Genomic DNA, 26,498 nt, shown 5'->3' with positions numbered 1-26,498 from the left:
AAAGGCATTTCATTTTGATACTTCTGAATACGCATTCCTTCTCAGACCATAATTTGCCACTTGGTTTGAATCCAACCATATTGAGAACTCAAGGGCCCAGTATTGCATTTCCCTAAGTGTACATAAAAAAATAAAAAAATGTGGCAGCAGAATCACTAGACAGGCTGCTCCATTGAAAATATTTTGAAAAGCAATGCAAAAAAGATATTGCAAAATATTTTCAATATTCTGCTGAAAGCGGCCAATCAGCACGTTGCATTTCCAATAGCTTAATCTTATAACACACGTGTCCCCGCAGCACCGAACAAAACAATACAACCATTACATTGTTTTATTATTTTATTACAAATGTACAGCTTATGAGTTTCCATTACGGTTTACCTTTTTATTTTTTTTATTAAGTAATTGTTTTTCTCTACTTTATACAGTTTTAAACATGTTAAAACAACTCTTCTGTGCCTCTCCCAACATGTAGAGCTGTGAGGACGCAGAGCGTACAGCCCACTGCTAAGGGCTGGACATCGCCTGCTCGTCAGTCTGTGTATATGCATGCATGCACGCAAATAATAAGCATGGCTTGCTGGTTGCAAGTGTTGGTAGTAATTCATGTACTTGTGGGTGGCTTTGCACATGGTGTGTGTGTGTGTGTGTGTGTGAAAGAGAATGTATGTTTTGTGGAACGCTCTAGTCTGCGTTCTTTGTGTATAAAGTGTGCGAGACATTGGGCGGGCCACAAGCAAAACATAACATTCTCCTCCCTTGAGGCACCTACGTAGTGACCACTAAGGTGTTTTGGGGGGGGGGACCTGACCCTGTGCAGTATGGCCTCCCCCTGCTGCCGATTGAGATGACTGTTGAGCAATACCTGAATGTGCTTCGGACATTCCCTCCTGCTCTGACCCCAAAAGCCCACCCCTAAGCGCCCGGTGTACTTTGCACGGCTGAGAACAAAACACACAGAAATTAAAGTGTCGGGCGTGTACATCGCCCAAAATGTTTCTTAGTAGTGTATTTATCAAACCCCTCGACAGTAAGAAATTATCCCAAGCGCACGGAGGCCGCTTCTTCTCTGCTTGTTCATGCCAGTTTCATGCACTGAATGAATTGTTTCATTGTAAAAAAAAAAAAAAAAAAATCATTCCAATGCTCAATGTACAAAAATGCAACTAGGGGACGAGATGGCAGAGGGCAAAGGCAATATAAAACGCACACGCGCTAAACGATCAAGTGCATGTCTGCCTGGGTCCACTGTTTGACTGGAGAACGGGTGCCGAGATCCCACTGCCTGGAGCCTTGGCAAAACACTCTTTAGACATAAATATCTTACAAACATAATCCTAACATATAGCTTAATATAAAATATATCATGAAAAACATAGGTTCATATATCCATATACATATGGCTCTAGTCTAGAACTCGGGCGACGCTGAATGATTGGGACGCTGAATGACAGCTGGCTACTGGCCCCGCTGTGTGTGTGTTTAGTGTGTATAGTATGTATGTGCACCTGTGTGTGTGTGTGTGTGTGTGTGTGTCTTACAGCAGACGGTACAACATGGCTGGAACCGAGCCAGTCGAACAGGAGATGATGATGTGCAAAGGCAAACCAATTACAACCGCGCATTTCACTACAGTCTCTTACGCATGATTTGCATCGTCTCGGGAATAAGGGGTGACAACCAATCAGCCGACAAATCGATTCATCCGACACCCTGTAACAAGGTGTGTGTGTGTGTGTGTGTGTGTGTGTGTGTGTGTGTGTGTGTGTGTGTGTGTGTGTGTGTGTGTGTGTGTGTGTGTGTGTGTGTGCGTGTGTGTCAGTGGGTCTTGTGGTCCCGTGTATAGTTGCATGAACAAAGCAAATACACAGATAGTGTAGTGAGGGGCCAGACGTGAAGAACTGAAGCGATCCTACTGTGCCACGGACCACTTGAGGGAATGGGCCCTCGGAGCAGTAAAAACACCCACAGGCCATCAAGGGCATGGGTTCAGAGTAGGACAGTTCCTCAGAGGACGGCCGCCCCCGTAGGCAGATCGATTGGACCCTTTATGGCCGGTAACAGAAGTGACGGCGATCGTTGACCCCGTGTGAGGCTAAGTGCTGAGCATTAAATGTAAAAGAGAAAACTAACAACAAAACACATTGTTTGGGAGATATTTAGCTCCCAATGCCGTCTCCCATTGGCAGAGGTTAGAGATGACCCGGTGGGCGGGACTAGCGGGAGGGCCCCGATCAACAGTACACTTCCTTCTGTGCCGAGCAACCCGAAAACAACAGACCTAGCTTGATGGAGCGTGCCGTTCACTGGCGACACAAGCCAAACAAAGTAAGAAGAACAAGGCCAACCAGCCTGAGTGGTTGATGCATTTGAAACATGTGAAAACTATGGTCTCCCAATGGGCATGTTGAGACGCGCTCCATCTCTTTCATAATGAAGCCGTAAAATCAGCCGTCATCAATGGGTTTCAAGGACGTGGACCCAGTCTATAATGAAGCTAACATAGCAGCTCACTGCTGTAGTGTACCGATCTACTGTGTGGCTGAACATTCACTGAAAACATGCAATACAAGGCTGCAGTGTTCACTGCACTGTTTTGTCCGTTCACTGTAACTGGCATTCTGGTCTGAAACACAGCGCTGGGACGAGGGGAGGCTGGGTGGGTTGGACTGAGATGACTCCACTGGTCCTGTTATGTCAGGCAGGTTCGTGAGGTGAACCAAGTGCACGGCCCAAAATAAAAAAAATTAAAAGGTAAGGATAATTGAGGCCCCTAGGGGGCGTTGTGTCATAATGTGTCAAACTGAAAACAGATAATAAAAGAGAATAGTGAGCTCCAATGCCCCTTAGGCAACTGTTCTACTCCATTGGCCATTGAAACATCCCAATATGACTCTGAACAAACATGACAACAGAAAATAAAAATCAATAGAAACATAATACTCAACTGTCACTCGGAAAACAAAGAGTGCCTGGGAAGTGTCCAGGAGGGCTTCACAGGTTAGTGTGTGTGTGTATGTGGTCATGCATCAGTTTCTGCTGAATTAGGATCATAGCCAAGTCAATAAAATTAACAAAAAAAACGGTTAAATCATGACAACACATGTAAGAATATAAACAATACAAAAAGAAAAAAGGCATGAGAAACAATAACAATAAAGCAAAAATTATTCCAGTGTAAGTGTTTTTTTTTTTCTTTTTACAAGTCAGTAATTCTGTTGTCCTTAGTGATCTGGACAAAACAAAACAAGATAAAAAAATAACTAAATTAAAAGTCGAAAAGAATCAAAAGGAATAGGAAAATTAGGAATATGGCCGTTATGCTGCGTTCCCTCTCCCAAGCCTGTGGGGGAGGGCGGGGGGGGAGATCTGGAGAACCCATTGATTCTGGTTGTTAAAGTGGGAGGAGGGGGGGATTCACGATGTGCAAAGAAACCCTGCCACATCCTGTCTGGACAGCGGGTCCAAGAGCATAGAGAAGGACTTGTTTCTGCTACACTCAGTTCACTGGAGACAAAGAGACAAAGAGAGAGAATAGAGGAGGAATATTCCTCTCGAGTTCCTCAATGGGAGCGTATGATGTATTTATCCCACGACGTAGTGTGTGTGTGTGTGTGTGTGTGTGTGTGTGTGTGTGTGTGTGTGTGTGTGTGTGTGTGTAAGCTGATCACCGTTGCCGAGGGAAAAACAAATAAATAAATAAAAAGATCTGCATTGGACCAATCACGTTGCTCTGTGAGTGTTTGTTCTCTCGTGGCTGCTCAAGGCGTACAGGGCGGTGCGCGTCACTCCAGGGGTCCACCGCAACAACATTCACCCACCATCGCAGACGCTGCCGCCTCAATAGGACCCCCCACCCGGCCCCCAGCTCTCCCTCTCTTTCCCCTGTGTTTTACTTGGTCAAACTATTTCTACATCTTTAACACACCACAGGGACTCTTCTGTCTCTTTCCTTTGGCTTTCTTGTCCCTGATCTCCCCCTCCCCCCTCCATGTAGCGCCCGCTACATCAGCCACCGTCTCGGTCGCCCTCCTCTCGGCCTCCATCGCGTTTCCTTCTCCGGTCTTCCTCTGCTCCTGCCTTTGGACCCGTACCTTGTAATCATGCACCTGTCCTTCCTCTCACCCTCTCCATCTGTCCACCCGTCTATCTGTCCATTCATCCACCCCCCCCTTCCTCCTCCCTCGCTCTCTCTCTGTCTCTCTCACTCTCTCCCTCGATGCTCGTGTCACTGCTTCTTCTCCCGGGTGGTGATGGTGACCAGCTGCTTGGCAGCCTTGGCAATGTCATAAGCGCACTGGATGACCTGCTGGGTGAGGAGCTGGTAGTCCACGGCCGGGGCCCCGGGGTCCACGGGGGCCGCCTTGCGGCACTCCACCTGCAGCCGGGAGGCGCTGGAGGCCAGCAGCCGCAGGGAGCAGTGGACCGCCTCCAGGGCCGGACGCTGGGCAGGAGGGAGAGGGGGAAGGATGGAGGTCAAGGTCAGGTTTCATGGTCACTCGTCCACATGCATTGTGTACGGCTCGGAAGGAGAGTGCGTTTCTCACGGCCCGCGGCGCTAGCACAATTGTACAACAGCCGCGAGGCGTTAGCCCGGGAACCAGGGGAATCTGCAGCCGTTGGCAACTCGCCTTGGAGATCAAAAGTGAACTGAGAGGTTCCAGACTAATACGCATGGGAAAATTGGTCTGATAACGTCATACTAACATGAAAACACACAATTAAAAAAGAAGAAACAACAACTACGAAGGGGGAGGGGGGGTGGCTGTGGTCAAACCCGTTTATACACAGTGATTAGTGTAATAGAATAAACAGATAATGAAGCAGAATTAATACGACAATCTTACACTCTAAGGTGTTTTAAGCAGTCAACTTAATTAAATTAAATATAACTGAATAATTCAGTGTACTGTAATTAAAGAGCTTTAAGATGATAAATAATGCTAACCAGCATTATTTATACTGTCAAAGATTGGGTTTATATTATTATAGCTTGAGTGTGTACGCATTAAGTTTCATGTACAGTGAATGTTTTGTCAAGCACAATTTCAGCCCAAAGTGCAAACTTGCAACCTGCGTGCAAGTTTCAATTCATATTTGTAGCGGCCAAAAAGAGAATTGAATCACATTGAATCAGAACCTGCTCCGTGTGCTTTGCTCCAGTTTTACCGGAGCAAAGCACATGTAGCAGGACTGTAAGATAAGAATCAAATGAGCTCTATTTTGGAGGCCAACATTTTGAAACATTATTTTGCGTCTGCCCTGACACGGCAGTGGGCTTTGGGGTTAACACGTATACTTTACTCATTCACTTAGATTAATCGTTGTTAACTTTTGTCTTTATGGTTTATGTGCAAAGTTCAGTCAAAGAGACATCCAATTAATTTATTTTGGTATTTAGGTATATATTCTGCTTCAAATCGTTACCAAAATACATAAACATAATCTAAAATGTACTTAAAACAAAACAATTTTTGATAATAATACTCAAATCGTTCACTTGAGTACACGTTTGACGCCCTGATTGGAAATGTCCAAATGACATGGAGAGCATGTCATCGCGGCCATCGCGCACGAGATGGCAGGAGGTGAAAAATAAATCGAACCAAAGAGAGATGGGTGCACTTACTTTGGGGAAGAGCGAGGCCATCTCAGTGACGGCAGAGTGGATCTTCTCTGAGCACGGGACAAAGCTGAGGAGGACAGAGGGGGCTTGCTGTCAACACCAGTGACCTCAACCGTTGGTGTAACTGGCTGAATCATGTACTCAGCTCCATCGGAGCGACTGTCAAAACACATCACGCCTGGCGATAATGCTTGATCCAAATCTGGTGAAGCACACAGGTTTTCCAGCCCATCTTTATCACTTCTGGTGTGATTCGTGATTCGTTCCGATATCAATTGCACACAATGCGACAATGGTTGTCAATTTGAAACTTGTGAAAAAGTGTCATCACACCAAATGTACGCTAAGGGTGATTTATCAACAAACAACCCATATGCACCAAATCTGCGGGTAGATGAAAAAATAAAAAGATACTCCAATATCTGGGCACCTTGAGGTCGCCTTGATTCTGCAGATTCTTGCTTGTGTCACTTACACACTCCTGACGTCCAAGTATGTAAAAGGCACTTCACGTCTTAACGAACAAAGAGCGGTTTGCTTGTGCTGGGCTGTTTGGCCAGGCGCCTAACAAGGTGTGTGTGAGAGTGTGGCGGGTACCTGTCCTAACAAGGTGTGTTTGAGAGTGTGGCGGGTACCTGTCCTAACAAGGTGTGTGTGAGAGTGTGGCGGGTACCTGTCCTAACAAGGTGTGTGTGAGAGCGTGGCGGGTACCTGTCCTAACAAGGTGTGTGTGAAAGCGTGGCGGGTACCTGTCGTGTTTCCCCTCCTGCGCGGCCCTCAGCAGCTCCTGGATGTTCTTGGTCACCTGCTCCGTCTTCAGGATGACGTCCTCCGTGCACGGCAGGGTGGGGTCAGGCTCGGCCGCGTCCCCTGCCCCGCCCTCCTCAGAGTCCCCGCGGCCGTCCTCCTCGCTGCTGCGACCCATGCTGCGCTCGCACACGCACACACACACACACACACACACACACACAGAATAAAAAATAAAAATAAATGAAATAAATAGAGCACGCCGCTCTGTAAATAAGTGGCGAGCGGGAAAGCAGGTATCTGGGCGGCTGAAGCGTCCCATAGTGGGGGCTGTGATTTGCCTTGAACCTGACCTCGGGGACACGTCGTAGACCTGCGTGTTGTCGTAGTCGCTGTCCGTGCCGCTGCCGTGCTTCTCCAACCGGGAGCCCTGTGGAGAGAGACGGCAAGGGGCGGGCTCACTCATCACGTCCTCAGGATGTACCTGAACGTGTGGTTGTGTGTCTTCCTGAAACGCCGCCTTTCCGTGAGCGCGGGTCTGCTAAACGGGTCCCCCCCCCCCCCCCGGTTTGCCATATCATATCATATTATACCATACCATACCATATCATATCATATCATACCATACCATACCATATCATAAGCATATCATACGCTAACAGGGGCGAAGGGCGACCTCCCCCGGGTCGTCTGAGCAGAGCGGGCGCTAACCAATCAGCTTCAACTGGATTAAACCAGGCCAGACGCAGTGCCCTTCAGCACCAGCAACAAGTAATGGAAACGCTTGTCGGGGCACTCTGAACCTGTGAGTCTCCGGTTCTATGGGAGCTAATGGGAAAGACCGCTATGGCCCAGCGTCAATGATGGTCCACTATAACATCAATGCCACAACAAAAACATTTGAGCCTCTTGAAAAAGGGACGTTTGATCTGCACATAATTACATGTGTAGACGGAAAAAGAGATTTGCAAATTGTATTTATTTATTTATGCTTGAGCGCAATGGTCGTTAAGAAGAAAGCACAGGTGTAAACAAAGGGATCTTAAAGGACTACTTTGCAGATTTGCAACCGGCTGTGAGTCATAACAACGTGGGCAGCATATGCAAACAAACAATGGCTAACTCTCCACCCAGACCTCCCCACTACTGTTGGAGCTGGATGACGCTGCACTGGCCAATGAGAAGGGTTGCTTGAAACATGGAGGGATGTTAACCTTTTCTACATTTGCATACACTATGCAATGACACACACATGCAAACCGGTTGAGAATCAACGATGCAGTCCCTTTAAGTATATCAACATGAAAGCATAGCCAACCGTGTATCTGCTGCCTATGTCCGAGGAGGCGGACAGGTGATGACCCCCATAGGGTGAAGGACCACCAGGGACCTTCCTTGTCTGGAGAGGACGGCACAGGGAATAAGAAAAAGGAAAAATAACTTCTGTGGTCACACACACACTGTCCAAAAAGCTTAATGGCAGTGCAGTGAGACCCAATATTAACAGCTACACTGATATACAGTGCGGCTCATTTCCCTGAATGTGTAGTGCAGTAAACAGTGGTTGTGCAGCAGAATAACCACATTAGGAGAATGGAAGACATTACGGGGGTCAGACAGACAAATGGCGTTTTTCCATTAGCGCATTTGGCCGTGACGGGCCGGGCAATAAAAGTATGTGCTTTGTTGTGACATCGACTCAAGACAAGCGCGCCACCAGTTAAAGGCCCCATCCACACGTAGCCCGAGGTTTATAATAGTTTCTGTTTTCAAAGATGTTTTGCATCCACACGACAATGTTTTTAGAACTGTCCTCATCCAGAAACGCAACTAGTGAAAATGGTGTAGTAAGTATGCCAGGCCAGTAGGAGGTGGTGAACCCTTTCTGTACAAATATGCAAAAACACAGATGAAAACTACAAGCATTCATACAACAGCCTTCTAGTTCAGCGTCTCATCATCCTTTTCCAAAAGCTACTGTTAAGCCTGTCCACATGGCGCCATAATGGCTGAAAATTTTCAGGCCCCAAAACCTCAGTTGTCGTGTGGACGCAAGGCAAAACCGCAGCAAAACGTTTTTAAAAACCTCCGGTGTCATGTGGACGGGGCCAAAGACACACCTTCAAGCGTGGTGTAATGGAAAGGCAAATGCCTGCCACGCCGAGTCAGACCGGGCCAGTATAGTCTAGTGGAAAAAACGCCAAAAGTGCTTCCACCTGAAGGTTACATCACGGATGTACGGTGAAGAACAAGGACCAGCTAGGCGGAAAAGATACAGACGGTAAAAGAGTAGACGGAACAGCGATGACACGTGGATGTACTCATTTGATGGACGTGCCAACAAATGTGTGAGAAAGTATCTGTGTTGTTGAGAGCTTTATTTAGCAATGACAATTAGCATTTTCAATTGTGAGAAATCGGCAAGATTCTGCCGGTGTGTGTGTCAGCATCCCTGGAGAAAGAGTGAAAGGAACATGCTTCTCTATGTTGGGCTTTTGGCTAGAAACACAACTTTGAACCCAACAAGAGTCGTTGGCAGGCCAGCAACCATCATATGCACACACACCGCAGTCTGCCAACCCTTAAGCATTGTGCAGAAGCTGGTCAATTGCAACGTTCTCAGAACGCATGTCCAATTAACATAGAAACCTAAAAACCATCCCTAGTGTTGTGCATGTGTGACATTTGCATTGGTATCTAGTGTCTCAATAGAAAGAGATCCAACCGGACACGAGGACAGCAGAGCGAGCTGCAAGTTAAAAACAGATGTTACAAAAGGTGAAAGGGGCAAACGACAAGATTGACAAATCATCCACCGGTCTACCTGGTGTGACCACGTCATGCGCCGGCTCTGTGTGGCTCTGAAAGCATAGCGATGGGTGTCATGGTGCGTGCTGGCATGGCGCGACTACTATGCTTTTAGATCTGAACCGGGCTCATGCAGGAGTGCACGTCTCGGGGCGGAGGGGGGGGGGGAAGAGGAGGGTTAGATGCAGGTGGGGGGGAAGAGGAGAGTGACCAGGAGGAGGGAGAGAGACAGGTCGACCCGTCTGGCCCCCAGAGAGTCAGAGGCGGAGGGGCCGCCCACGGGCACTGGACGAGGGGTCCCAGGAGCAAAGAGCGGGAGACACTTACGCTAGGTGTGTTGAGGGGCTGCAGGCGGGCTAGATGAGAGTCCAGGGCTGGGGGGCCGTGGGCCTTGGGGCCGGGGGCGGCCCCGGGCTCGTACATGGAGAAGGCCTGGCGGTCCCTCCGGTGGGGATGGGGGTGGGAGTAAAGCCCTGCGGGGTCCCCGCCGGACCCTACACCGCCCATCCCTCCACCACCACCACCACCCCCTCCTCCTCCTCCTCCAACTCCTCCGACTAACCCTGCCTTGGTCCCACCCCCAGGCCAGTGGCCTCCTCCGCCGCCGCCGCCGCCGCCCCCCGGACCCCCGTGGCCGGCGGGCCCCCCAGCCTGCTGGCCCACCCGCAGCGAACTGTTCTCCGTCTGCATCCGCGTGATCTACGGGAGGAAGGAGGAGGGGGGGGGTGGAAGGGTAGGGTTGAAGAGATGGACATGGGCGGGTGGAAGGCAAAGGGGGGGAATGACAATGGGTGAGGAGGGAGGGAGGGAGGGGATGTAAACCAGGTGATCAAGGACAAGCATCTGCTGACACAGAATGGGGGGGGGGGGCGGGGAGCGCGGGGTGGGGGCAGAACAGGGTGGCGCACAGTTGGACACCCTCTGTTCGGAGAGCCGAAGAGCTTCGGTGCAGCCACAACAACATGGCCGGTCTCTGGGATCCTGAATCTGGGGATGTCCAGCCACCAGGTTACGGATCTCGTTCCCATCAAGGGGAAGAGGGTAGTGAGTAGTAAGGGAGAGCTCGGCTAACTTACATGCCGTTATTAGAGGCCTGAGAAATGGATGGGGTGGGGGGGGCGGGTTAGGGCATCGGTGGTGGTGAACAGATGAAACTGAACAGATTGTGTGGAAAAGTTCTGCCCGAATGTGCAGATTAGGTGTTGCGTGCATTAGGCTCACGTCCTTTGGTCGGTCAGACCTGCGAACCAGAGGCTATGAAGCCACAATACAGGCAGTATGTACACAGAGTCAAGGCTGAGCAGGGCATCATGACGGACAATGTGGTCAGTATGCCGGTGAAAGACGATGGAACACTGGGGAGGATTGTGAGCGTTGACCCTGACTGCGGTTATTAAGTTAATCAAGCGTCCATTATGGAGACCCCTGTGTGTGAGGCAGCCAAAACCACTTTGACTTGTAGGAAGCCAAGACGGTTTGGCCACCTCCCCCTGACCCAATCTGTACACCTCCAGTCAAGTCTCCTCATAGGCTTCTTCGGTTTGTTCTTACTTTGAATGAAAATGATACCGATAGCGGCAGACTCAGCAATGAATCCGACAGCAACCAAACTAGGATGGTGAGATTCTAGCAGAAAGTGAGAACAATTCTATCTATCAATTCTATCTATCCAGCCCTATTCTATTCCTTCCATCCTTTCCTTTCCTCCCTCCCTACCTGCCTCCCTCCCTTGCGTCCTACCTCCTTCTGGAGCCTCCGGAGCTCTTCGCTCAGGTTATTGTTGACCTTCATCAGCTGCTGGACCTTAGCTTCCGAGGAGGCCAGGGCCTTCTTCACCTCCAGGTACTCCTGCAGGGTGATGGGGCCGTCCGACAGGTCTGACGAGTCCATGCTCTGAGCGGCCATGGAGATAAAGTAACAGATATCAGTGGGGAGCAATATGATGGTGCCTGTGCAGCTCACATTAATGTGTGGGTGAACCCCCTGTTTCAGCTCCATTTGAACACCGAGTCAAAATCACAAAGTTGGCGTGGGTCGTAACCATGGCGATAACACGCCCCCGTCTGTCCTAAACCTCCCCCGAAACACATCTCACATAATCTCATAGTGTTTGAAATCCAGCTGAAACAGTGGGCTCACTGGCTTCAAGAAATATGAAACATGCGCCAACGTGTGTGATCCCTCTTGCCGCACCATTGGCAGAAAATAAATGCCCAGCGTTCTACGACCAAAACTGTCAATGTCTTCCAGCCTCGTCACCAATTGCATGAATTAATCCACACGAATCAAGGCTCTATTCACTTGGGGACAAAAGGAGCTTAGTTCTAAGAGATGCATTGGAGGGCTCTATGACAGGGCTTTCTGCCCCTCACACACGTTTCAGTTGTCTCCATCCATGCTCGTTACTCATCCTTTTGCCCAGCCTGTTACTGTGGCCGCAGCGTGCTCAGACAGACAGCCCACCCGCCATCACTCTCTCTGTGCACCACATTATGGTCTGCCACACGCAGAATCTTACATTACACACAGCATTACTCCAGAGCTCGCTTCTCCTCCAGTTTTCACTTACTCACTGTTACTAATATCATCCCTTTTCATATTTTTCTAATAATGGAAAAATGTTGCAAAGGAGCTGTGTTGCAAACAAATCTCTATGCTTTTATGTTTTTAATCAAGGTTGAATAAAAGGTTTAGTTAAAGCTATTGAAATGCTCTGTGCCTAACATCAGCACTCTGTATTATAGTACTACTATACTACTGTACTATAGTTAAAACTATAAAGTATTAAATAAATACATGTATCATGAGGTGCTTTGTCATTTTCACTACTTCCAATTATCCTCCACTGTCTCCGTTCCTTTTGCATTTGTAACCGTGACTTTCCCAACCCACCAGTAATCTCTCACTTTCTCCTGCTCTATGAACAATGTCTCTCTGAGCTCATCCCAGAATAACTGATGATGTCAGCCAGGAGCTATGCGGCAGTCCCAACTGTAGCTGATCCCTGCAAAGCATGCTGGGACAGGCAGGCAGCGGGGAAGAGAGGGAGAGCAGCTCCAGCCGCTGCTGCTTTCGCTCTTGAAAAGAGGCTCAGGGCGATGGCTTACAATGTTGCCACATTATCAAAGTAACTAGTAGCTGGTCCTTGTGTTGTCTCTCGTATTGTCTGTGTGTGTGGGCATGTTTAAAAACACAGGCCAATGGCTGCGACTCACACTGTGTCTCAACCCTCAACATATGCCGCTGCACAAAACGTGTAGGGGTGTGTGTGGATGTCGAGCATTCGTTTGCTTGTGAATTTCAGCCTGTTGTTTTTTTTTTTTTTTTTCAAAATCTGTGTTGTTGTGTACCTTGGCTCGGTTGTTGCGCTGGGTGTTGTTGTTGTTCTGGGCGGTCAGCTCGCTGTCCGTGTCTTCGTCTGAGGCCACGCTGTCGTAGTCGTGCTGGTCGTCGTCGTCGTCGATGCCCCGGTCCAGCGGGTCTGCGAGGTAGAGGGTCAAAAAGGTGAAGAAAAGTGTACCGTGACCCCGCTGAAGACAGCCTCAGTCCGTCCCTCCGGTATGTAAATGAATCTCGTGAGTGACGATATTACAGCATACGAAACAACGAAATCGGTGTGTCCCTTTAACATAAACCTCAGAGTGACTATTAGAATCGTCCTTTAGAGAATGTGTGTACATTCCGTTCCCTCTGAATGGCTGCAGATGTCACATTGGCTAGATCCCTTACGAGTCCAAATACAAAAACCTGGCTCTGGTCTGCTTGTCCTTCCTCTCCGACACTGCGCTGCTAAAGCCGGTGGCCCTTCGTCGCCATCTTTCGCTAGGCAATTTTCTGCCCTTTGAAACTCTGTTTGTCCCCCCTGAAGACCGAGTCCCACACTTTTATCATTATCATATTGTATCATTAGCGTGGGCTGTGTGGATGAGAAAGCCTGTGTGTGTGAGTGTGTGTGTGGTCTCACCAGTGGGGCTGCTGAGACCCTTCCCCTGCTGTCTCCTCTTGGCGTCGCTCAGGATGTCGATGATGAGTGTGGCAAACTCCCGCGCATTGAATCGGGCCAACTTCTGACGACCCTGAGGGACACCAGAGGAGGGAGCGAGAGAGGGGGGAGAGAGAAACAGCGTGAGAAGGAGACAAAAAGAGGGAGAAAAAAAACCCAGAGAGGGAGAGGAAGAGAGAGTGAGATTGTAAGTGAGAAATAGAGGGAGGGAGGAAGACGGAGAAAGAGAGAGAGAGAGATAGAGAGAGAGAGGACTAAAACACCCACACGTGTGGAAACAGGCGCAATTCGACCGTAAAAAATAAGCGGTAAGTTATGTCATGAGTTGTGCAGTCGAGAGGCATTGCAACAGGAGCCAGGCCCACAGAGTTTGCCTTGCCCCCCCCCCCCCAGTCTGTGGGCCTGGCCCCCGGGCCCACTGCCACTGTGGTCACCAGGCATGAGCTGTGGAAAAAACATGTCATACCGGGAGACACACACACACACACACAAGTTAAAACACACACATAAGCTGCATCGTGCAATTACATCAGCCCCACCGCTGTTTAAATAAGAACGGTCCGTTTGCATCCATGCACCGAACTGAACGGCGGGAATACACGTCTATTCATAGTGCATTGTTTTGCACGAGGACCACAAAGAGGAGCAGAGAGTCGCTACTTAAAGAGGGTGTGGGGTTCCAGCTCGCCCAAACACAAACAGTCTCCAGCCCCAATCAGAGCACGGTAGACAAAGAAGCTCAGCCAGTGTGGGCCGACGTTTACACTAATGAGCGAAACAGCTGAGGGCCGGGAGCGAGAGAGCGAGAGAGGGAGGCGAGAGAGATGATAAACAGAGTTGGACAACATCTTTGGCCGTCTCTGATGCAGCTGAGGACCGTGCCGTCCATTACATGCTCATTACAACCCGTTCTTGACATCCACAAATTTACAAGCACCGCAACTTCACACGTGAACAGATTCTTTGCCGTTGCACCACTCCACTCGTCGACTCTTTCTGATTCTGCCATCAGAAGCAGAGTGGGAGATGGGAGGGGGGGGGGGCGTTCCTACTGATACCGCAACATGCATCTGGATGTGATTGCTGCAGTGTGCAGTGTTTTGTCTGTGGTTACCTGGTTCCGTGTGGCGGAGTACTCTGGGTTGACTGGTAGGAAAGGCACCGCGCTACGTTCTGTGACCAGGGTGCTGTGGTTCTGAGTTGTCAGCCACACTGGAGAGAGAGAGACACACACACACACTTAAGAATTAAATGTGTGTGTTTTGGAAAAAGAAACCTGAAGCCTGGACAGTGGCTAAAGCCTGGACAGTGGCAGCTCAATGTCTAGTCCAAACCGTCATGCATGCAAGCAGGCTTATTTTAAGGAAAATATAAAACTTTTAGGTTTTGAAATTGTTGGATATAATTTAAGTGCGTGTGTGCGTGCGTCTTACCTGGTGTGTCTATGGCAAAGAGTACAACACTACATACTGTATCTTAAGATGAGGATGGGAGAGGGAATTTCTGAAAGACTTCCTCACCCGCATACACAAGTTCCTCGCATGCGCTTCCTCCACCTCCTTCTGCCCTATATGGTCCTTCTCTCGACAGTTTTTCTCCTCTCTATATGCATTCCATCTTTCATGTCTCCGTCCCCCCCCTCCTCTAACCTTTATCTATCTTTATTTCCCCAGCTTTCTTCCCACACTTAAATAAATATATTAATCATCTGAGATATGTTTTTGTATATCATGATCTTGAGTTCTGGTATGGACCTTTTGTTGTCGAGTAGAGGGTCAGACCATAAAGATTGGAGAGGAATGTATCTGGTCTTTGATCGAGAGATATGAAGATGGGGTTAGACGGCAAAAAGGCCAGGTGAGATATGTTTGAGATGGGGGGAGAGAGCAGGGGTGAGAGAGCAAGAGTGAGCGAGGGACTCACCGGCATCGTTTTCTCTGCGATCCACCTCATCATAGACGTCCATGGCCAACTCCTCAAACAGCCTGTTGTTCAGCTGTCCAACACACACAGCACATGCAAGACTCATTAAACACCATACCGACATTACAGCGTGTGGACAATTGACACACACATACACATGTGACATGTACAAAGCAGCATTACAGGGTACCCTTGACCCTTTTAAACCAAGCTAGATATATATTGAAATTAAAATGCCTTCGGATTCAGCTGCGTGCAGACGCTTTAAACAAGGGAGACCCTTTTACTAATTGACTGAAAGACTTGGGAGTCTTGATGGTTATCCAGGACCTGTTCTTGTTATTATAATTTTTTCAACCTGACAATTGGCTGAGTAGAACTATTGATCTGGAGACCCCAGCTCCTACTCACCGCCTGCAGCTTCTTTTTGGCAGCCTTGGCCAGTTCAGAGAGGTCCAGGCTGAGAGAGAGAGAGAGTCACACAGAGTGAGTCAGAGAGGTGCCAGAGAGGAAGAGGGAGAGAGATAGAGAGAGAGAGCGAGAGAGAGCACCAGTATCAGGTAGAGGGAGGAAGAGAGTTATGCAGGAAGGAGAGGGTGGAGTGGAGGGAGGAAGATGAGGCGGGAAAGTGATCGAATGAGCGAGCGTGGTGAGTAAGGGGGGGGGGGGGGTTTGCCTACAAAGTGGCTGTGGTACGGGGGGGGGGGGGGCGTTGCCTACAAAGTGAATGCATTGCGAGACAGGCTGGCTGCTAAACATACAGGGATACAGACTTCCTTTATGTTCAATGTAGTCACAAGTGGTGAGGGTTTCACATGGACACGTTGGGTCAATCTGTGAGCGCAAACGCTTCCCTGACCTCATGTTTAAGATCTCTCACGTCGTCATGGAAACCGAGACTTTACCTTACCCATGGATACCGATGTTAACACATTGTGCAAGACTGTTTCTACCTTAATTTTGATGGAATACATGTAATACATGTATTCCATCCAAATACATTTAATAAAGATTGTTACACTTCACAGTACAATACACTTCATGATTGCAGACAGTGGCTCATTCTACTTTGCGCACAGCTATAGAGTCTAATCTACCACACTTTCCATCTTTCCTTGTAAAACTGATGGCTTTAAGGGTTGAGCGATCAGAGGACACAATGGGGGGGGGGACTCTACAGGAGAGGATGACAGGAAGTGGAAGGGAGATGCATTCCGGTGGAACAGGGGAGTGAGTAGGAGGGAAAGTGAAAGCAAAGATACCTCTGTGTTGGGCACTTAGGACGAGCCCTGGCTCCACCAAGCGTGGCAAAGATGGAGAGAACAGGAAACAAGTGAGCAAAGGTAAAAGAGAGGGTGTGAGAGAGAAAAATATAAAACAGGTACAGTGGCCACATGAACACTGCTTCAAAATGTATTTTTTTTTGAGAGATACCATTCACCAGAACAGAACAGTGCAGAGGAAGAGAGTTAGACAGGCCATTACATAACAAATCAATAGCGAGTCACGCTAGCGTTGTCTGACATTTCCAAATTGGAAGAGTCGGATTAAGCAAGCGTGAATTTGAAGTTCCAATTCATGCTTTTAATTTGAGTTAAACATGTCCACATTTATTTTGAAATTGATAGCCTCAAGCAATATCACACTTGATTTACCAAACATCCTTAGTTTACGCTGTGGTTCACTCTGAATAATCAAGAACCCCTCCCAAGTACTGTAACAACTCTTTAGCTTGGACTGCAGAAACGACTTTATACAGCTTTGAGAATAACAGCCAGCTTGGCCTTTCTCCCGTTTTTTAACTGTTATGTGGGGGGAAGGTTAACAAATACGAATGTGCCACCTACTGGATAAACAATTAAATGCAATCTATTCATGCATGTAGACAAGCAAAAGAAAATGTTACAGAAGGGGCACTATTTTGGTCGGTCTAATCCAATTACCTGTCTAACAGTTCTTTTTGTACTAATACATTTTTTATTAATGATTAATGAAAACTGGCTCAAATGTTTATCATGACTAGTAACATCGGACAATCGAGATTAGTCTATCCTGATTTTACTGGTGACAATTTAGAAAAACTGGCAAGATATCAAAGCGTACCAAATTGGCATTTGCATACCAATGCAATAATATCCCAGATGGTAAAACGAATGCCAGAACTAGGCAAACAAGCCTTGTTCCCAGCCCACCTGCCCATCTTTTGGAGGGAAGAGATTCTTCTTCATGCAAACACACCACAGCACTCTCATGCATCTCTGGCTAGCTAGTGAAGCAAGCACACACACACACACACACACACACACACACAAACACACACACACACACACACACACACACACACACACACACACACACACACACACACACACACACACACACACACACACACACACGCACACGCACACACACACACACTCAATGACCCCACAAGCGGCATTACTGTACGCACCTGTCTGCCATCTGTGGAATGATGTAGTGGCCATTCTTGTGATCTGTAGGAAGACACCAACATAATATTGATGCAAAAAATACATCTCATTAAGCCAAAGAAAATAGAAGCAACTAAATAGAATATAACAACTAAAGACGATTCCATTTGAGACGACACAAAGAGTGAAGAACGAAAATAGGCTAGAATAAACTATCATAAAATAAAGAACATAAAACCAGTGACGGCAGCCAGGCGTGTGGAGGTTGACTACATTGTTTCAGAGAGGAGAATGCTGCACATTCTGAAGCAGCCACCATATAATTTGGGCCTGAGGAATTCTGCCTTGAGCCGTGAGCTGTGGAGAGCTGAGGCGAGCTGCTGCGGTGGCTCACCTGGGCGTCGGCCACACAGGTAGAAGGCCAGCCTGTCAGTCAGCTCATACTGGCACTCCACCAGGCGCTCTGCCAGCTCAATCTGGCCTGCTTGCCTGCAAGACACACACACACACTGAATAAATGGAAACCACCCCAGTAACAGCTTTTATTTATCCAAACGACCGACCAAACAATGAGTTTTGTGCAAGTCTCAAGAATAATCATCTCTCTGAATAATGTACATTACACATTTCCATTGGTGTCATGTTCTAATCCTCACCTTTCAAGTGTTATTTCCTAGAACCGGCTGCAATGATTCTGTTTCGGCAGCAGCAAATTAATTAATACAATGTGTCGCAGTTTGTCCCCAGAAAGCAAGCTTATAAAATGGTGTTCATTGTTGTTGTCACACCAACTGTAAAATAATTACACTGTTCCAAACCATATGAAAATGATGGTTATTATCAGGTCATCCTTGCAAAAGAGATGGTTAATATGAATGGATTTGGACCTAGCTAAATAAAGGATTAATAAAGTAAAACAACTGCATTAACTATCCCTAGCCCTTGTGACAATCTGTGCACAATCTGGGTTCCCCAGCGTTCTGCGGCCGCCGTGCCCAGGTCACGTACCTGGCGAAGTCCATGGGCGTGCGCCCGTGGAGGTCGGGCGCGCCGGGGTCCGCCCCGTACACCACCAGCAGCTCTGCCTGCAGGATCTGGCCCGCCTTGGCCGCCACGTGGAGGGGTGTGGTGCCTTTCTCCTGGAGCACACGCAATTAAAGACAGGCCGACGCAGACATAAACACACAGCCACACACACACACACACACACACACACACAACAAAACAAAACAAAATAGAGTCAGCAGAAGCCTGGAGAGAGGGGTCGGCGGTACGGTACTGCACTGTGTGGCTCATTGTTTAGATGGCGGTGTGTCAGGCGTTGAGGGACGCCGAGGTGCTGACCGGGTGGAAGAAGTTGGCCTGGGCTCCGAGGGAGAGCAGCCTCAGACACGTCTCCAGGCTCCCCGTCCGCACGCTGGAGTGGAGTTGCTGGGGCGGGAGAAGGAAAAAAGAGAGGGGGACATGTGGATCGCCAGTGAGGGACGGGTGGGCGGATCGAGAGGTAGAGGTGCGTGACACACAAGAAGAACACGAGAGGAGATGTTAGAGAGAGAGGCAGAGAGAGACAGAGAGAGAGGCAGAACGAGAGACACGCAGAACGAGAGAGAGAGAGAGAGAGAAGAGAGAGAAGAATTTAGCATAAGAAACACCAGAAAGGAATAAAAAGGTGAGTAAGAAAAATAGGCAGAGCATCTTCTAATGAGCCCAGTGCAGCAGGGCAGCCATAGAGATCATTAGACCGTCCTGCTGTGTCATTCACAACCCCCTGGAGTGCTCTAGCAAATGGGCTCTCTCTCTGTGTGTCTGTGTCTGTGCGATTACACGCACGCTACACTCCACGTCAACATACGTGTTCATCTCTAGGCGACAATGTGTTTGCGCGCAGCTCAGCACTTCCTGCGGCTCCACCGCACTCTACTTCAACTGCAGCCGTGGTCGCTCACCCCCGTGACCTTTGACCTCTGTAAGCCGGGACGCTCACCTTGCTGAGGTCCTTGGTGGTGACGCCGTCGTCGTCGCGGCAGGGAAGCTTGTGGACGAAGGACAGCATCTGGTACTTGGCTCTGATGAACTCAGACTTGGTGGGACTGGATGGGTCGGTGGAAGGGAGGCAGGGAGGAGTGAAGAAGAAGAGTTATGAGAGCACAGTAGAAACCATGATTACATTCCGCATGTATGTATGCATGTATACATGCATGCATGTATGCATGTATGGGGAAAACCTAGACATCTGTTGAGCAGTAAGGAGTGCTGTGAAGGGGGCACCCATAGAGGCAGACATGGGGAATGTGTGGGGCTAATAGGATGTTAGTGCTGCACTAGGAAATGTGAACAAGGCTTTTGGAGAAGTTAATATGTAGCCTTCAGTGGCCTCAAGGAAATACTCGGCTTGAGCCGAGGACAAATGCTCTTCTCTGTGATAGGTAGCAGTTTTGTTGCTATGATGAGAAAAATATAATAAAAAATGAGTGAACCCTGCCGAGGCTAGTTGATAGGGGAGGAGGCTCCTCTCTCTCAGAACTTGTGAGTCATTTGGCCAGTGCGCAGCATGTGGCCTGTAGACGGACTCACTGGACTTTGTCCTGGGGGTTGGGTTTCCTACGGCCACTCTGCACCTGAGCAGGGTCCAGCAGACTGTGCTCCCATATGGAATTGGCCCCATTACTGGCCAGGGTCTGCACCATCTGAAACACACACACACACAATGGTTAACTGCAGAACTCCACACTCACATCACAACACAACCATATAAAAAACACAAACATCTACATGGAAGGACTACTTAAGCCCTAGTCAGCTGCAGTGGAACCACAAGTTGAACAACAATAGAGACCAGCAGGGAAAATATCAAATCATCTGCTAGAAATTCACAGGCTACTAGTTTCAGCTATAGCGTAACTACATAATAGAGAATGCACCGAGTTTAACTTTACTGCTTGAGAACACAAATGTATTTATATGCAAAGTAGTCCTCAAAGGTCAACGCTGCTTCCCGGACAATGGCGTCCACTCTAGGGATCGACCGATATGGATTTTTTAGGTACCGATACCAATTTATTTTCATCAGTCTTAGCCGATGACCGATACGCCGATACCGATTTACTTGAGCCGATATTTGGAGCCAATACTGCTTTTGCGCCCTCAATTTACAACATAAAAATGACACAATGATGATAACAAATGTTACAAGTCTCAATTTAAAAAATAAACATTTATTGAACTGTCTGTAAATCATTCTGGGAAAAAAATATAACAAAAATAAATATATAAATAAATTTAAAAAACCGCTGATACACGTAAAAAACGCAAATATCGGCCGGCCAATATATCAGTCGATCACTAGTCCACTCCATACCTGGAGAAGGGCGGGGGGCCAGCCGCTGTGCCGCAGGTGTTTCACGATGGAGATGTGTCGGCCCAAGCTGCGGTGGACCGAGCAGCACTCATCACAGATCAGAACCCCTCGGTTGATACTGGTCCAGCCCGGGTCTGAGTGCCACACACACACACACACACACACACACACACACACACACACACACACACACACACACACACACACACACACACACACACACACACACACACACACACACACACACACACACACACGTGAAAGTCAGAGGGAGAATTACAGATCGAAGACATGACTGCAGTTGGTACATTAAAAAAAAAAACGTACGAGTGTAGTCGTACAGTTATGTAGACATTGAAATGCGCCATGCCCCAAATGTAATGTGAAGACCGCTAAAGAACAATACCAGCATAATCCTACTTGTTTTGTATGGCCAACTCCCTTATTGAAATTACCAAAGGCGACTCTCCTGATCACAAGTAGGTCTGGCAAACTGCAGTTAATTACCGTGATACACTCTAATTGTTAGCCTGAAACACCACACAGAAAGAAAATGAGCCCTTGTGTTCAATTCAGTTCACAGAACCAAAAGATGTATGCCCAGAGTGGTATGTGCACTTTCTCCAACTGGCTGTCCATGTTTCAGTGGAAGGTCTAAGCAAATATGATGGGCAAATGATGTAAGCCAGACAGGCAGAGCGTGGGCATCATTGTCTGTTTTGGAGTTGTCGCGGAGGATGTCAGCAGCAAGGAGAACCGAGCGTGGCCATGGCCCTGTCCTTTAGGATGTGAGTGGGACACACTGATTCCTCTAATAGCAGCATTCAGAGCAGGACATCACAATGACTGACACTCAAAGTGCATGCCCTGCATGACCACAATCACTGGCTAGGGGTGGAAAGAAAGAGTGTGGGAGTACAATTACCAAAATGACCATACCCTTGCCTCCTGAAAACACAGGCAATAGCCTTGATCCTTCTATGCATCTCATTCATTTAAATGTTTTTTTGTATTGTACCTGCACTGGTTGGAACCCAGAGTGCTGACATTTGTAAGTGTATGTGCGGACTGTGGAGTTGATAGTGAATAATGTAAAACATTTGTGAGTTAATAGCTATTTTGCAAGTAACAATTCCCCTCTGATCACAGGGGACTGAGAATAAGGTGACCTTTCCACACAATGGTACAGCATTCAAGTCAAAAAACATTTTCAAAATAACGTGCCAGAGGGCGAGAGTCCGTGCTCTTGAGCAAATGTAAATATGAGTGAAATTTCGAGTATTCTGTTGGAAGGCAGCACCGCTGTCATACATGCATACGTTCATAGAAATCGCATACAAAGTCACAGAGTCAACTCTGACCTTTAATCAGTAATAAGCAGCTTGGTATAAACCCAATGGTGCCTTGCTGGCTGCGAGAAAATGTCAGACCTGCTGTTCTCCTACAGTCGTTGCACTTGTCTAAAAGTTTCCCTTACTCCATTTGAGTGATTTATTTTGCCTGTTCTGACCAGCATATGGGAAGGAGATTATGATACTAGGGGGTGGGCGACATCAGAGGTTTTATTTTTATTTTATTTTTTGTATTTCCTAGAAATAGAAAAGGACACTTGGCCCTATGTTAGTAGAAGTGTCTTGGCTACATACAGAAGGGCAGTAGGAAAGCAAGAAAGGAAATAAGGAAGGAAGAGTAGGCAAGGCATGGAATAAAGGAAGGAAGCAACAAAGGTTATGAAGGCAAGGGAAGGAACTTAAGGAAGACGATGCTTGTGAGACACAGCCATAGACTAGTCATACAGTCAGGTCGTGTTTTGGCCTGAGGTGCCTGATGTGATGAGCTGCTGACACATGGTACAATTAACAAACAACACATGCGTGTGCTCAGCAACATGCGTGCATACACACATCTGGTGTTGCCATTATTCTTACACTGGGATAAAACTAGAGGGGCTTATAGCATGAATATAGCTAAAACTGTGCTCTTTTTGCCGGCTGAGGAGAAAGCACTAAATGCTAAATGGTTTTAGAGACTAGTTGCCAGTTGGGAGTACCAGCCTCTAAGCTCTAATTAAATCCATTAATTATGCGCTATATTAATGGATTCAGAATGTTGGTAGGTTTGACTCATTTTTTTGCACACAATGCATAAGCCACATCTATTTGTGTGTTTTGGATTTGTTCACAATGAAATATGGGGGCCGTCATTGTCACAAAGCTATGACATTATACACAGGAAAAGAATGTATCCATATTAGCATCCATACCACACTCCCACACTGCTCTTGACCACTGATGGGCCTTTTTCAATTCACAGACAGGCTTTGTGCTTCAAGATTTTTCTATACAGCAATATAACAATTCACATAGCTATGCGGTTTTTTGTTTTGACAAGAGTGCAAGCCAGCAATCAGCAAAAAGTGCTACCAGGAGTTGACAGAATATTCATGACATGCTTTCAGTAGGAACTAGAAGCTACACACAATGTCTCCATACAACCTTACCCTACATCCAATACTGGCCTACTACCTAGCCCAATTGTAGACTACAATATAACCCTTTAGGTGTTATATTTTTATCCCATTGTTATTTAATCTTAAGACCACACTACACACTACTGCATAGTTCCATAGAAGCTTCTCAAATTTAGAAAACAAAACAAGTTCAGTGCATGCTTTTAACTCTGTTTAGTTTGCACAACAACATCTATTGCTGACACAACTTGCCATGTCGCAGGTGGCGCTATTTTAATTCAAAGATTTTGCCCATCAGCGTGGTAGCATGTGTGCTAGTGCCAAAGTAAAAGCTCTGCGTCCACTCTGCACGACACGTCCTCCCAAGGCATGTCTATTACTGGGAGCATCGGAAGTCTTTTCTAGCCATGGCGTTCTCCCGCTGGGTGTGGTGACGAGAGAGGTGGGCTGTCACTTGAGGCTAGGTCAGCATTGTGTTGGGTGTAGATTCAAATGTGTGCATGCATGTCATCCAGAGGAGGTTATGTGCACCAACTCTAGATTAAAGAGAGCCATAACCGATATAACCATCACCAGCAGCTAACAAAAGTAGGTTGGTCGGTTTCTGCTGAATCAGGCCATTCTATAAAAGGCAGCCAAGGATATACAGCTGCACTTTGAAACATGATGTGTCTACTTGTGTTGAATATTTACTATCAAAGAATTACTGAGACGGGAGAGGATATGACCGTGGCAGAAAGGTGAAGTAAGGAGCAGGGAGTAGGTCGGTCATACAGCTCCAGGGATGGTGGTGCATCCAGCAACAGATGAGCAATTTGGAGAGTTAAGGCTGATGGATATTTACATTGAAACTATTGCACACATAGGAACACACACACTACCAAGATGGGGAGCAGCTGTAGGTAGGGCAGCTGCTATAACACTGATTTATGCAAACACACAAACATTTGCCATGATATAGCCCATTTCTATTTGTCAGCACCAATGGAATGGGTACAACATTGTTCTGGCATTCAGACATAGGGGCAGACAAACACGCACAGTATAGTAACAATAAATATTATCGCATATGTTTTCATCACTTAATCACTCATAAAATGTCATATGACGTCATACCACTATTTACCCAGCCTACTAGTAGTGGCTGTCACTTCGCCTCTGCGTCCGCTTCTCTGTCCTGTTGATTCTAATGTGGGGCAAAACAATAAAAAAATAACTCAGACCGTCCTCAGTAATAGTTGGTGGACGGAGGGGGCAACACGCATTCTATGGGACAACAAGGGCGTGTTGGTGTCAAGGGACTCTAGCTGTACAAGGATTTCGCTTCACCCACTAGCAAAAGTTAGCTACGCTGTTAGCTACTAGACCGCTAACCTCAGAACGGTACGGGCGAGAGTGAAGAGACCGTGTCGTAGTGTAGCTCACACAGCGTAGTTACTGTCCAAACGGAGCTTTATCAATACTATTACTCATGAACATAGTTGGAAAAACTGCATCGAAGCCATTCAATAGCCAGTGAGGCTACGCTAACGTCCTGGAGGCGTCCGCTAGTCGTTGATATCAAAACAAGTGTCGCCGCTGCCTGGCGGCGGTAGCCAAGACAGCCACACATATGCCACTCAAACTTATGATTGCAGCAATATTGTCATTCTAGCCATACTTTCAGCTTATATAGTCAAAGAAATACACACATATCCGCTTGTTGTAGCAAACCCCTGATCTACCAGCTACATGTATTTCTCACATACTATACGCCTGTTTCACACTGTTTATTTTAGGCCTATCCGACGCCTGGGAACCCTGGCCGTTTTCCTGATCCAGGAATCCGGCTGAGGGTGACAGCAACCACGGGCCTCAGAGCCGCACTCTGTCGCCCTGCCAGCGCATTGTTCCAGGGGAGGGTTTTTAGTATTTCGTACCTGGAGCGCTGCAGTCGGCGCAGACCTCCGTCCTTTGGAGCTTCCTGGACATCTCGAAAAAATGCTCCAGTCGGGAAGGGGCTGTTCAGGAGGTGAATAGTCGAAATGATGACGGGTGTTTGTCCTTCTTCCCCGAACACCGACGTATGCCGTCTCCCGTTGCAAGCCCTGAATCCCCGGAAGCCGGGCGATGGGGGTATGATTTCCCAGCCCCAACTAGTTTCCCGATTTTTCGCAGTCACGCCATCCACAGTCAGTACCGAACCCCCTTTGGACAGTCGGTGGTTGAAGGCTCATATCGAGGGAATAAATCAGGGTAGTGCGGTGAGTGGTTAGATGTGTGCGCTGCATGGAGAGACAGGCAGCGACGCTCTCTACCTGTCAGTTTCCGCACACACACCCTTGCCCCCCCCCCCCCGCCCCCCTATCCCTGCACTCGACAGGGGGGGGGGGAGGCAACCAAAAAAACAGTTTTGGTTGATTAAATCATCACGTTTCGTTTTTGTAATGATACTGTTATTAAAACGATAGTCACCGCGTTGGATGCCTGGCTTAAAGACTATTCTGTTTTTAAGATGACACTTTTAAAAACATGAATTAGTTAAGTTACCATTTTGCACAAATATGCATAGGTCCTAGTATGACAACTTATTTTTTTTAACCATTGTAGCATAGCCTATGACTCAAGTCAAGTTATAGAAATGAATAGGTTGATACACATGTATTAACTATCTTGAAGGGCTTGAATCAGGCAGCCCATCTATTAGTTTCGATTTTGTGCAATAGGGCTATTTATAATAATAATTTCGCAGTTGGCATGGCTTTTATTTCCGTGTTTCTGGATGGACATTTGGAAGCAAAGCGTTATAACGTTAACCAACTGCTGGTCCGCGATTGGCTGAGTGCGTGTGTTTCGTGGCGGGCTGTCATCCCAGACTCACAGCAGCGCGTTTCAGTCAGTCACCGTTGTGAGGGGAGGAGAGGGCAGATGCTGGTGGCATAGCTGATCGGGATAGGTGGTTCAAAGGAGGAAGATAGGGTGGCAAGAGGTGGAGGTAGTGAGGAGATAATGGTGCAGTTATGTGGCAATCAGTAGTGGGGATCGTCTCTCCGTGCAGTGACTAACTGACGCGAGGCTATACCTACGCCTTTGGTATCAAGCAGGATCAAGGATGTTATAGCGTTAAGCTTGACAACAAAGTACCCTGTACA

The 26,498-nt window shown here is 47.6% G+C and overlaps 1 protein-coding gene across 4 annotated transcripts; it reads right to left on the bottom strand.

Moving 5' to 3' along the window:
• Positions 1-369: 369 nt before the first annotated feature.
• git1 (G protein-coupled receptor kinase interacting ArfGAP 1) lies at positions 370-25,650 on the bottom strand. Of its 4 annotated transcripts, XM_084467343.1 has the most exons (20): positions 25,287-25,650; positions 20,898-21,031; positions 20,114-20,226; positions 19,524-19,629; positions 18,884-18,970; positions 18,548-18,678; positions 17,934-18,028; positions 17,560-17,602; positions 15,519-15,567; positions 15,108-15,180; positions 14,299-14,396; positions 13,146-13,257; positions 12,532-12,662; positions 10,922-11,074; positions 9,509-9,880; positions 7,692-7,772; positions 6,727-6,803; positions 6,376-6,552; positions 5,630-5,693; positions 370-4,444 (listed from the first exon to the last, which is right to left on the bottom strand). In XM_084467343.1, the coding sequence occupies exons 1-20, from the start codon at positions 25,336-25,338 to the stop codon at positions 4,229-4,231; spliced, it is 2,364 nt and encodes a 787-aa protein (XP_084323469.1). In that variant the 5' UTR covers positions 25,339-25,650; the 3' UTR covers positions 370-4,228. The 4 variants fall into 4 exon arrangements, with proteins under 4 accessions (XP_084323469.1, XP_084323470.1, XP_084323471.1 ...); XM_084467344.1 differs by lacking the exon at positions 7,692-7,772; XM_084467345.1 differs by lacking the exon at positions 9,509-9,880.
• Positions 25,651-26,498: the final 848 nt, after the last annotated feature.

Source organism: Micromesistius poutassou (genome assembly GCF_964030765.1).
Source record: "Micromesistius poutassou genome assembly, chromosome: 4".
Taxonomy (NCBI): domain Eukaryota; kingdom Metazoa; phylum Chordata; class Actinopteri; order Gadiformes; family Gadidae; genus Micromesistius; species Micromesistius poutassou.
Note: the sequence above shows the minus strand (reverse complement) of the source record. Positions and strands in the feature narration are given on the sequence as shown.